Source organism: Apodemus sylvaticus, chromosome 3, assembly GCF_947179515.1.
Source record: "Apodemus sylvaticus chromosome 3, mApoSyl1.1, whole genome shotgun sequence".
NCBI lineage: Eukaryota > Metazoa > Chordata > Mammalia > Rodentia > Muridae > Apodemus > Apodemus sylvaticus.
Window position 1 is genome coordinate 132,999,077 of NC_067474.1, and position 12,261 is coordinate 133,011,337.

General features: G+C 53.8%; 1 protein-coding gene across 1 annotated transcript in view; it reads right to left on the bottom strand.

Annotated features, from left to right (window-relative positions):
- Positions 1-1,319: 1,319 nt before the first annotated feature.
- The window catches only part of Ptprf (protein tyrosine phosphatase receptor type F), an 82,390-nt gene continuing 71,448 nt past the window's right edge, over positions 1,320-12,261 (bottom strand). The window contains exons 22-33 of the mRNA XM_052177165.1: positions 10,869-10,966; positions 6,848-6,971; positions 6,554-6,729; positions 5,760-5,879; positions 5,405-5,559; positions 5,040-5,325; positions 4,774-4,952; positions 4,426-4,552; positions 4,074-4,199; positions 3,691-3,845; positions 3,449-3,584; positions 1,320-2,973 (exon numbers count right to left, since the gene is read on the bottom strand). Coding sequence (XP_052033125.1) covers positions 2,905-2,973; positions 3,449-3,584; positions 3,691-3,845; positions 4,074-4,199; positions 4,426-4,552; positions 4,774-4,952; positions 5,040-5,325; positions 5,405-5,559; positions 5,760-5,879; positions 6,554-6,729; positions 6,848-6,971; positions 10,869-10,966 — 1,751 coding nt within the window. The 3' untranslated portion in view covers positions 1,320-2,904. The remainder of the gene's footprint in view (positions 2,974-3,448; positions 3,585-3,690; positions 3,846-4,073; positions 4,200-4,425; positions 4,553-4,773; positions 4,953-5,039; positions 5,326-5,404; positions 5,560-5,759; positions 5,880-6,553; positions 6,730-6,847; positions 6,972-10,868; positions 10,967-12,261) is intronic.

Sequence of the window (12,261 nt, forward strand, 5' to 3'; positions counted from 1 at the left end):
GAGACCTTGTCTCAAAACACAAACCAGTCAACATAAAGTACAGTGGAGACTTGATACTGCTGGGGATGGAGAAAAGATTCTCAGACACTAGTGTGTGTGGGTCCCAACTCTGGTGCTTAACCTCCCACGTGGTCTCTGGTGGAAACCCTTACTGGTGAAGGACTCCCTGAGCTGCTGCGATCCTTGTGGTTTAGGTCTGCAAAGAACTGAGTGCTGAGCCTGTGTGTGTGTGTGTGTGTAGCAGGTCTGCATGCTGGCGTTCAAGAGTAGGCCTGGCATCTACTCTCCCCTTGACAATGTCTCATGGTTTAATCTTTAATTAAGCAAGTAATTCTTCAGATTTCATCCCATCAGAAACCATGGCCTGATGGTTACCCCCCTCTGAACAAGCACAAATGGGTGGAGCAGTAAACCGTGTGTGGGACACCAGGGAGGGGCTGGTTCTAGGCCCTGGTCATTTAACACTCCGGGTGGTGGGGACTGATAACCCGGGGATAGCTGAGGCCTCAACTCAGTGCTGAGACAGGACAATGCAAGGCAGGCGTGGTCTGCACCCCTTTCATAAGCAGCTCATTGGCCCGGCTCCACCCACCCCCTTTCCAGCCTTAGGGTTTCGCTGTATTCCTTGGACCTTCCTGTTTTCTAGGATTTAGGCCTCCAATCCTTTGCATGGGCCCTTCTTTCACCAGGAATTCTCTTCCTGGCTCTTCCGGCTTCTACTCACCCTCTAAAAACACGGAATGCAACCACCCCCTCCTTTAGGTCTTCCCCAGGGCCACAGTGAGTCGGGACCAACTCTGCTGTGTGTGACTTGGGTATTTGTTTTCTGGTTTGTTCAAGATGCCAAGATCAAGCAGAGCCTTCTGACCACCAGGGTCAAGGCTACAGGGTCAGTGAACCCTCCTTGCTGTGTCCCTGAGCCCAGAGGGTCTCACTGTGTGTGTCCAGTACCCACAAGGCAAGAAGTACAAGATTTCTTACTGATCAACTTCTATATGGTCATTTTCTAAGTCTGCAGGGTTATCTCACTCCTTAGAGCACGGGAGAAGATGAGGGAGGTGATGGTGTGTGTTACATCCTCCATTTGTCAATCCACAGCACCACAAGGTGAGGAGAGACGAGGGTCTGAGAGTCCTGGGTGCTCTCCACAGCTGTAGCCCGAAGGTTCCATTTTCCATTCTGCAGCCATGGCCAGAAGCTGCCGTCACAGGCGCTCACTCAGTTCCCAGCACCCTCTTGGAATGGACTCCTCAGAACCCACCCTAGTCACAGACTTAAGATACCACACTCTAGATACAGGAGCTGAGACAGAGGCCCGGTATGTAAGAAATCTGATTATTCAAATTTATTACCATCAAGAAGTATGCAATGATGCTGTAGTTTTTCTTAACAAATAGAAAACAGACTGTGTACAACAGTGAACTCTACAGCACTAGCATCCACAAGGTAAAAATGAATGTTTCATCCAACACCACCAACCCAGACCATTGATCTTGACTTAGCCTAGCTATATCTGGGGACATCTGCCTCGAGTCCCTTGGCTAAAACAGCTATGCACCCTTCCCCGCCCCCACTCACCTACCTAGATAGTGCTGCCCAGAGGAAGAGGCCCTCTCCCTGCCCCTCAGCAAGCTGAGATAAGAGGACTGAGTATAGAACCATGGATACAAGTCCAGTAGTCTTGCCACATTGGTTTGTGAGGGCAACTTGAAGGAGTGGGAAGGGCGGGTCATGGGGGATTTGAAGACAGCTGCAAACCAGGAGAGAAAGCATCTGTCCGGTTGAGGACAGACATGTGCTACCAGGCCCACTGGCCTAGACCTGAAGGGCCAGCCACGCCCCCGCTTGGCCCTGAGGTGTGTGGGGCGTGGCACAGGCCCTCACCTGTGCCATTCATTTACCTAGGTGGCCAGAACCCACAGCCTACAAACACCTGCCACACTGCGACGCTGGGGATGATAGCGAGACTCTGTGGGCCCATGGCGAGCCCCAGGCACATTGAGTTGCCCCCCACTTCAGAGCTGAAGTAGAGGCCAGGGGATGAATCTTTATTTCTTTTTTTAAAAAAAAATATTTTTTTTTTTTTTAATTTTTGTTTTTTGAACCTTTGCAAACACGATGGTGACGAGGAACGCCTTGCCAGGCTCCCCCAGACACGTCTGTGGTTGTAGGCTATGAATGTTAAATGCACACTGGGGATGTGTTTCCTATCGCCTCCCCGCCCACCACTGTCTGTGGGGCCTAAAAAAAGGCTCTCAAGGAAAAACAAAACCTAAAACAAACAAAATAAAGTGTTTCCCTGCATTTGGCTGGAGTAGGATCTCATCTGAAAGGCTAGAGGACAGCAGGAGCTGCGCTGCCTCCGGGGCCACAGCCGACTTGCTCAGGTAGGGCCCTAGCTCTGCACAAGGAAAGTGTGTACTGTGTCCTGCAGAAGTTGAACAAGAAAGGATCCAACGTGAACTCAAAAAGGAAAACAAATAAGTCCCAACTCCCACGGCAGCCCAATCTGCAGTGAAAGATCCGCAAAAGGAAAGTCGGAGGAAGAGGCTAGGACCCCGCAGTCTACCCCACCTAATGTATAAAAAGTGGGGGCTTCGCCCCCTTTCCCACCCCATGAGAAGCATGAGAATCGCGGAGCTGAACAGAGAGCTTGAAGCGGGGCTCCACTTGGGCCCAGTGGACGAGGGCCCAGAGCCAGGCCGCCAGGCCGCCTACTTGCCCAGGATCCTGGGCTCTCTGACTGGTGTGGCAATGTTCCCGAAATGCTGTGATCCCAGTGGGCTGTGCTCTGCCGGCAACAGCATCCGTGCAGGAGGGCTGGACGATGGTCGGTATGGCTCAGAGGAGCGGGGTCCCCCCCGGAGCCCCTCAGGGGAGCGTCGGAGGAGAGGGGAGCAGTAGTTACGTTGCATAGTGATCAAAGCTGCCGAGGTATTCCAGGGCCGCACGGTAGCACAGCTGGTATTGGTCCTTTGAGAAAGAGGGGGGTTGGTCAGTGTGAACAGTGCCAATAGCTATTCCAAACAGAAGGGCACTCATGCTGCAGCCAGTGGCCACAGAAATGGCCTCCGCTGGCCAAGAGCAGACACGGGGCACAAAGAACTGCCCAGGTGCCCCCGGTTGAAGCCTCGAAAGGCCATTCCTCCTTTTTCCCTCTCTCAGGTCTGCGTTCACCTCTGCTGCTCAAGCCTCACGTCTGTACCCAGACTCACGTCTTACAGACTGCTCCGTCTAACCCCGAACCCGGGGGCAGCAAGCATGACACACTAGAGCTCAGGAAGGGGTTACCAAATGAACACAGCTCGCTCCCCTCTCCCCTGCATGTCATGCAGGACAGTAATACCACACAGCTGTAACGTGAACAAACACGTGCATGTGGGCCAGCTGCAGGTGCAGCTGTGGGTGTAGGGAAGACACTTGGGTCCCTTCCCTCTGGTCTGCATACCTCTGTCTGCACCATTGCAGGGCGCTGTGTGCGGAGGGTCTTCACGGTCTGGAACATGTCGACCACGCCCTCGTACCGCATGCGCTCCAGGACAATGCTCAGGGTGATGAACACGCCGGTGCGGCCCACGCCAGCACTGCTCAGAGAATGGCTGTGTCAGCAGTCCTGCTCACCTCACACAGTGAACTCGCCTTTGGGACCACCGTCCAGTCCACCCCATCCCTCCACGGGGACTGTCGCACCTGCAGTGCACTGTGATGGGCCCATCCTGTCCAAACTGCTCCTTTGTCTTGTGCACCTGCCCGATGAAGTCAATGAAGCCTTCACCTGTTTTGGGGACTCCTTGCTCTGGCCAGTCTGTAAACTGGAACTGTCGGATTGTCCTTGACTGCCCATCCTGTGAGAGAAGGTCAGGGGTCAGAATTAAGGTTTGTACCTTAGGTAGTAGGCCCTCTAAACCAGGAGCATAACCACACAGGGATACACTCACAGGAACACTCTAGGAGGTAACACACATGGCTTAGATTACTGCAGTGTGAACTGCAGTACCATGGGCAGACAGACCCACTGTGCTCAGGTAGCGTGAGGGACACGTGTATGTGCGTACTCCTCGGCTGACACTTACCCGGGCATCTGTGACTTTGAATTCACGAAGGATATACTGGGGCATGTTGTACTCAGCCATCGGGTCGACAACAAAGTACTGATAGCGAGCGGAGCGCTCTGCTGGCCAGTACTGGTGACATTTCTCCTGTGGACACAACACCAGGCACCGCCCATGATCAGGTGGGGAGGCCAGGCAAAGAGAATGACATGTTTCAGAGGACTTTGGGACAGGATGCCTCAGGTGTTGGTAAAGGGTCTGAGGCTATGCTGACGGGAAGCTGGGGTAGGAGAGCATTGAGTAAAAAAGATTTTCCCAAGGGTAACCAGTGTCCTCCCTGGTATGAGGGGCCCTGGGGAAGGGGTGGGCTCACCCTGCCCATCTCCCGAAGCTTGGTCAGCATAACGATGATGGTGGAATTGTGCTCCCATAACATGCGCCAGAAGTCCTCGGTGCTCTCTGCCAGAGGCCCCTGTGTAGCTATGTAGGCCTTCTGCTGTCTGGGTGACATAAGACTTGACATGCTGGAGGTGTCGCTGTCCCCACCTATCCCAACACTGCCTAGCTCCTTAGGACCCTGCTCCAGAGAGCAGCCCTCCTCCAGGAAGCCCTCACTCCTGTCCCCAACTCGCTCTGCTCTTTCAGATTAGCTCTCACTCTCCCAACCAGAAGCAGACCACGGTACCAAAGGGCACGGCGGGGCAGGGAGAAGCATGCCGACCTGTAGCCATCTAGAAAGCTGGCATTGATGTAGTCAGAGCCCTCCACGCCACGGATGGGTTGCAAACACACTCGAGTCAGCTCATAGGGCATGATATTCACCAGGCGGTTCTTGAACTTGTTGCAGGGCAGGTTGGCACTAATGAAGCGAGATGTGTGGGCCTTGGAGTTGGCCAGCAACTGTGAAGAGGGAGGGTTCTGTCAGGCCTGGCTTCCTGCAAAGAGGCCTTCCCACGACCGAGTCCAGGCCCCTGGACTGAGTCCCACCTTGAACTCGAGCTCCATGGCGGTGACGCTCTCCCCGGGAGGCACTTGGCCTAGCTTCTGGATGTGGGCATAGAGGTTGCGGGCGAGCACCTCAGTGTGTCCACACATGGCAGCCTCCAACAGCGCCTCATGGATGAACACATACTGGTCCTCTGTCTGCACCATGTAGTTCCTCTGTGAGCGCATGCACGTCACGTGGCCATAGATGTCAACTGTCTTCTCGTGCTTCATACGCTCCAGCATCGCATCAATGACAATAAAGCAGCCCGTGCGGCCCACGCCGGCACTGAGGAGAGGAGCAGAGCTTGGGGCAGGGGTCCCCTCATCTCCCACCCCACCCCCCTTGGGTGGCTCTGTGCTCTCACCTGCAATGCACCACCATGGGCCCTGCGTCTAGTGGGTTACAGGCCTTGACGCGCCTCAGGAAGGCCAAGATGGGAGTGGGGTACTCGGGAACGCCGTGGTCTGGCCAGGCCATGAACTGGAACTGACGCAGCTCACGCTTCTCACTGGAGCCACTCTGGGGAACGGTCATTAGAGGTGAGGAGGTTTGAGGTTTGCCTGCCATAGGCCCAGGAAAGGGGCTACACCAGCCACTCTCAGGTGAGACTCAGAAGCCACAGCAGACAGTCACCTAACACAGGCTGTGAGAACCCCTCATACGCCTCCCGGGCCCTGACCCCACAGCTGCCCTCTGCCAGGCCAGAACATGGGCCATACCTTATGGAGTGCAAAGGTGCGCATGGTGTATGTGGCCAGCTCCACAGTGTCTACCAGGGTCACCTGAATGAGGCCATAGGTCTCAGTGCCACGGATGGGCCAATACTGATCACACTTCACCTGGAGGGGGATGGGTAGGACAGGGGACAAGGTACAGGTGACAATGTTACAGGATGTCCAAAGGTTCAAACGGGCAGAAGCAGGGGAAAGCAGGTCCGGCTTACGAGGCTACACAGGCCCATGCCGAATTCTCCCCTTCCCTTTTCCTCACCAAGCCTCACCACACCAAGCTACCACCCTTTGCCCTCACTGGCTGAAGGAGGACCATAATTGAAAATTATTTATTCAACACCAGATCGCACCAGGCACATTTTCTGCCAAATTTACCCATAACGTTTATGCCCCATTTTCAAGCTCTGTAAATTTTATGTTCCAGTCAATGCTTCGCAGTGCAAAAGCAGACATCAGCAGCTCCTTCCACTAATTAACTTAGATGTGTGAATACCCCAGGAGCACTCTGGCATCTGGGGAACATGTGAACACCCCAGGAACACCCCAGAAACCGGGGAACATATTAACATTCCAGAAAATGACAGCATTTGGTGAAACATATTAACATCCCGGGAACCCATTAACACCTGGGGAACAGGCTACATTGCATCCTGGCAGCTCCCCTGTATCTGGGGAATGAGACAATACTCCGGGAAAACCACAGCCCTTGGGGAGTCCCTTGAAAACATTCACAGAAGGTGGTACCCAGCGTCACCAAGTCATTTCCCATCCATCGCCCTCACCCGGGATTTCTCCTCCAGCCTGGTCATCATGACCACTGTGGCTGTGCGCTGTTCCCACACCATCCTCCAGAAGTCACCCATGGTCTCAGGCAGCGGGCCCTGTGTGGCGATGTAGGCGTTCTGCTTTCTGTAGCCATCAATGTAGTTGGCGTTGATGTAGTCACTCCCAGGAACACCTATAGACGCAAAGGGATGTGAGAGCGTTAACCTGGGGTCCCGGGCCGACCCACTGTACTCAGAGCATGCTGGACAGCAGGGCAGGGGACAGCAGAGGGCAATGTGCCCTGGGCTCACCATCAATGGAGGTGAGGAGCACCCGAGAATGGTCATAGGCGATGACGTTTGCATAGCGGTTCTTGGGCTTGTTCACCTCTGAGTTGGAGTTCTCCCATGTGAACTGCTGTCCAGGGTCAATGGACTACCGGAAATGGAAGAAACGGAGAGTGAGGGTCAAGTCAAGGGAGGCCTACCCATGGCGCTTTGCAGCTGAGTAACACCTACACTCCCCAGCCACAAGGCTGAAATATCCCAAGTCTGGAAAGAGACAAATCGAGGACTCAAACTTCCATGGCAGCCCCTGTAGAGGGGATGAGGCCGGGTCATGGGACAGGCCCTGCATCTACCTGGTGTAACGAGATGATGATGATGGAATGGCCGCCTGGGCCGGGCTGGAGACTGTCCAAGGCTACAGGTCCATGTACCATGCACCCAGCTCTCTTCTCCATCTCTGTTCCCTGCCCTCCCTGCAGGTAGAACCTAAGCTCCTCCACATCTCCTACTTGGCTCTCTTCTCTACATCCTTACTGCTCAGCCAATGTTTTGTTTCTTTGGATAGGGTCTCATGTATACCTGGCTAGGTTTGAATTTACTACCTACTATGCAGCTAAGGATGGCTCTGAAGTTCTCATCTTCCTACTTCCATGTCATGTGTGGGTAAGCGGTGGGATTATAGTGTGTGCTACCCCATTGATGTGATGCTGGAGGAAATCCAAGGCTTTGCAAATTCTAGGCAAGCACTTGACCAAATTAGTTTCACCCATAGCCCATTTGCAAGTTTTTTTTTTGTTTTTTTTTGTTTTTTGTATAGAATAGAGTTTATTCAGAGTAGGGGATGGGAGTTAGTGGTAGAGAGAGGAAAAGAGAGGTAGGGAGAGAGAGAGAGAGAGAGAGAGAGAGAGAGAGAGAGAGAGAGAGAGAGAGAGAGAAAGGAGGAGGAGGAGGAGGCCGGCCATGACCACGTGGAGGGGGGAAGAGCCCCCCAGGGGCAGAGAGATGAGAGAGTGTGGGAGAGCAGAGAGCAAAGAGCTTTTTTAAAAAATTTCTCTCTCTCTTAAAATGCACGTGTGTACATGTATGTGTTTGTGCACCTATGTGGTGGGCAACCCTAGCAACACCTTCTGCCTTCAAGCCACGACTTCTCAGCGGCCTACTGTTTACCAAGTAAGCCAGGCTGGCTAGCCAGTAGTACCACAGTGGCTTATGTCCCCATTTCCCCACTCTGGAGGACAAGTGGCCATTCTACACAGGCATACCAGCAATCTTCACCTTTTGTAAGTCAATCTTCACTGACTGAACCATTCCCATTAGCCATGCCCAGCCCACTCACAGGACTCTTGTGCTTACACGCCAGAGCTACCCCACCATCCCGCAGGCCCTCAGACATCGCCATGCACAAGTTTCACGGGTCTTCCCACCCCAGGCCTTTTAAAGGCCAGCTCATCTGTTTCCCATCAGAGCAGGCTCTGCCGTAACCGGCCTCTCAGTGAACAGCACTAATCACTGACCCAGGAAGCCCAGCCAGGTTTGAAGTTCACCTTAGGAATTCCCCAAGGTCCCTCCCATTGCTAACCACACCCCCACACTCCCTTCCTCCGCCATTCTCAGCCTGTGGTCGGTTGGTCAGTCGGTCACTGCCTGCAGCCAGCCGCAAGCTCCACTTGGTACCACCAGGCTTCTCTCCCCTTGCTCCAACCTACTCCGTCCTTCAGCTACAACAAGTCTTTCAAAAACTGCAGATCCGAGTATCAAATTCCTGCTCAGAAGCCTCCCATGCTCTTGACTGGCGCAGGGCACAGAAATGCTAACAGCTACATTTCTGTGGGAGGCTCAGGGTGTGCTCAGCACTGTTCTAAGCCGCTATGTGCATTTCTCCATCTCTTTACTCAAGACAGGTTTGAGTTACTGTCCTTACTTTGTGGATGGACAGAATCAACACCTATATCACAGTCTCCTCCATTTTGGTCCCAGCCTCACTATTCTCTAAGGAGACTGGCTCATCACTTCTGCGAGGCCCCACCCACCACACACACCACCATTGTGCTTGCTTTATATGATTTCAGTGCATGTTGTCAGAACCACACACTCACAGTACCCATTACTGTTCTGTCTGTGTTTCTCAGTGACTGTGTCCCGAGGTCATCTGTCTCTACATGCCCAAAACTCAGCACAGGGACTGGCACACAGTTAGATTCTAGCAATAGTCTGACAAATGACTTACAGACCATGAAAGAGAATGTTTTGGGAGAGCCCACAATAGATGTAGAGGCTTCTAGGACAAAGGAGGCCCTTTATTTATTATTTATCTTTTTTTTTTTTTTTTTTTTTTTTTTTTTTTTTTGGTTTTTCAAGACAGGGTTTCTCGGTGTAGCCCTGGCTGTCCTGGAACTCACTCTGTAGACCAGGCTGGCCTTGAACTCAGAAATCCACCTGCCTCTGCCTCCCAGAGTGCTGGGATTACAGGCATGCGCTACCACCACTCAGCTAAGAAGCTGCTTTAAAGAAGTTCAGATGGGGGGATGGAAGGCAGGTGGCAAGGTGACGGTTGTGAGAGGGGTTCTGGGTGCCGAGGTGGGCAGAGCGTCACAGGAAGGATGGCAAGGTGTGGGGCAGGACAAGGGCGAACATTGGTAAAAGACAAGGAAGGTCTCCTTGTGCAGAAGCCAAGCTTAATGCAGGCTGCCCACTGACAGGCTCTGCCCCTGCAGTAGAAGCGGCACTGCTGCTAAACAGAGGCGTGCTTGCCCATCTACCTGCCAAGCTCAATCTTCTTTGGAAGCCTGGCCTATTGCCTTTAGGACCTACCTGGCCCATTGCCCTGAGAAGGGCAACTCCGGGGTATACCCCCCACATAACTCAAGAGTGGACACCTGACTAAAGGAGAGCAACCCCCTGGGTCCAGCTGATCGGATCCATCCATCACCTGTTCGTCAGTCATCTTCCAAGGCCTGTGTCAAGTGCTGGCAAAAGAGCGGCCGACACAGCAGAGATACAAAGAAGGTGGGGGGGGGGTTTCCTTATCACTTCCTTTCTTACAAGGCTCCCCAGCCTGGATGGCCTGGGCACACCCAACTGTCCCTAACAAAGAGCTGTGGGTGGGACAGGCGCTCACTGACTCTGAAGTCTGAGCTCACAGAGCTGAAGGCCAGGGTGAGCTGAGCACTCGGAGGGCTTCCTGACTCCCTGCCTGTGAGCTATGTGTTTCTACATGCACATGTAATCACAGGCGGGAGCAGGATGGAAGGCAGGCTGAGGACAGCCTTCCTGCTCCTCACTGACAACAGCCACCACAGGGAGACTCAGTAACACTGTTATGCAAGCCTAAGGTGTGGACGGTCACGAAGCCAGCACAGGCTAGGTCCGGGTGGTAATCTTGGCTCCACTATCCCTCAGCTATTTGACTCTAGGCAACTCATTCTCCTGTTTGAGTCCTGCTTTCTTGTTTTGGTTTGGGTTTTTTTTTTTTTTTTTTTTTTGGATTTGTTTTTTTTCCCGAGACAGGGTTTCTCTGTGTAGCCCTGGCTGTCCTGGAACTCACTCTGTAGACCAGGCTAGCCTCGAACTCAGAAATCCACCTGCCTCTGCCTCCCAAGTATTGGGATTACAGGCATGCGCCACCACCGCCCAGCTTGAGTCCTGCTTTCTTATACGTCAGACAAGACTGTGACAGTACCACTCCATGGGGAACCAAGTAAGAGGACGCTGTCCAGTGTCTGCTAAGTGCTGACCTGTTCTTGTTGGAAATTAGATATTATAGCCATTGTTACTAAACCAGGTCTGCTTCTGTAGGCATCAAGACATTTGCCTGGGCACCGAGCAGAGCCTTCTGAAACATGTTCCGGGTGACCACCAGAGGGCTATGGTGAGCCTGTGGGCTGAGCCCAGCACCAAAGGTGTCCAGTTCCCCAATTGTAGTCTGCTGTTGCTCTTCCTGGCCTGCCTACCTCCCAACATCCTCCACCGCAGCTGGGACCCAGGACAAAACAGCAGTGGGCTTGAGGATATTGAGGACACACGGTGGGAGTGCTGGGTGTCTCACCTCATACTCTTGGGAGAACTTGAGCCCGTCGTTGGCTTTGAGGCGCTCAATATTGTCTTCCAGGTCAGTGATGGGGATGGGCGGGTGGTCTCGCATACCTAGGGGAGGTGGGGCAGACACACAGGTGGCATTAGTGTGAGTTCTGAGCAGGGTGGTAGAGACAGCCCAAGGCACGTGTGGACATGTGTGATCATGAAGTACTCGGCACTGGTGGCATGGAGACAACAGCACATGCGGCAGCGGCGACGACGGCGACAAGAATGGAGAACACACAGTGGCTGGGCATCAGGGGAGGCCAGAGAGGGAGGTGTGTGTACTATGAGCACACGGAAGCATGTCCAGATGAGCTGGTGCCGTGCGGGTACCACAGGGCTCTCTGCCTGCCAGGTCTGCCTAAGAGGAACACGAGGCTTCTTCCCACGAAGACGGGGCTGCAAGCTCAGGGGCGTGGCGCAGTGGACAGGTCGGAAACTGGGCTCTCACCACTCCTGAGGCAGACCCCCCCACCCCTCACTGATGCCAGTCACCCCAGGAGGCCTGGTGACCCTGTGACCCCGGGCGCCAAGTGTGTGGGCGGAATGGTCATGGAGCGCAGACAATGGTAGCGCGGCATAGAAGTAGAGAGGGAAGCAGAGATGGGGAGGGAGGTACAAAGACAGGTGAGGGAACAGGACGGAGGCACACAGAGGGGTGGACCAGGTGGCCGGGACAAGGAGATAGGGTGGGAGAGAAGACACCGGAGGAGGCCGGGTGGGCACAGGAGAGGACAGGGAGGAGGGAGATGGCCGGGAGAGGTGGGAATAAAGGCAAGGGAAAAAGAGCAAGGAGGTGGGGGAGGGTAGACGTGAGGAAGTAGAAGAGTGGAGACACACGAAGCCAACGTGTCCCCAAATGTGGGAACTTTGAAAACTAACTTGAGATATTCGGGCAACTGGGGGCGCTGGGACCTGCAGAGAGAAAAACCAAGACAACAATGGGACAGGAGCAGAGCTCAGGAAGCCTTTGCTGGTCACCTGGTTCTGCGGTTGACACTGAAGGGACTGCAGGTGGAGGGCAAGAGGAAGGGGCACGGACGGAAGTGTGGATTTGGTCCCAGCATAAACTCACACGTCTTCCGGTAACACAGAAAGTCCCCCTCCCCCAAAGACAGCTTCCAACACCAACAGGTCTGAGTGGCCTCTTGAGCCCAGTCCTCAGCCCCTCCAAATCTGACCTTGGCCATTTTCAGATGGTCTCCATACTGGAAATGAAGTCTTTTAAAATCTCACATTCCTCTCTTCTCGGGGATGTCATGTTCCCACGGTATCCCTCACACACTGGTATTTGAAAGGGTTTGCAGGGGTTCCCTTAGCTGCTCTTCAACCACAGAAATACTCCTGCCTAAAGGCTGGGT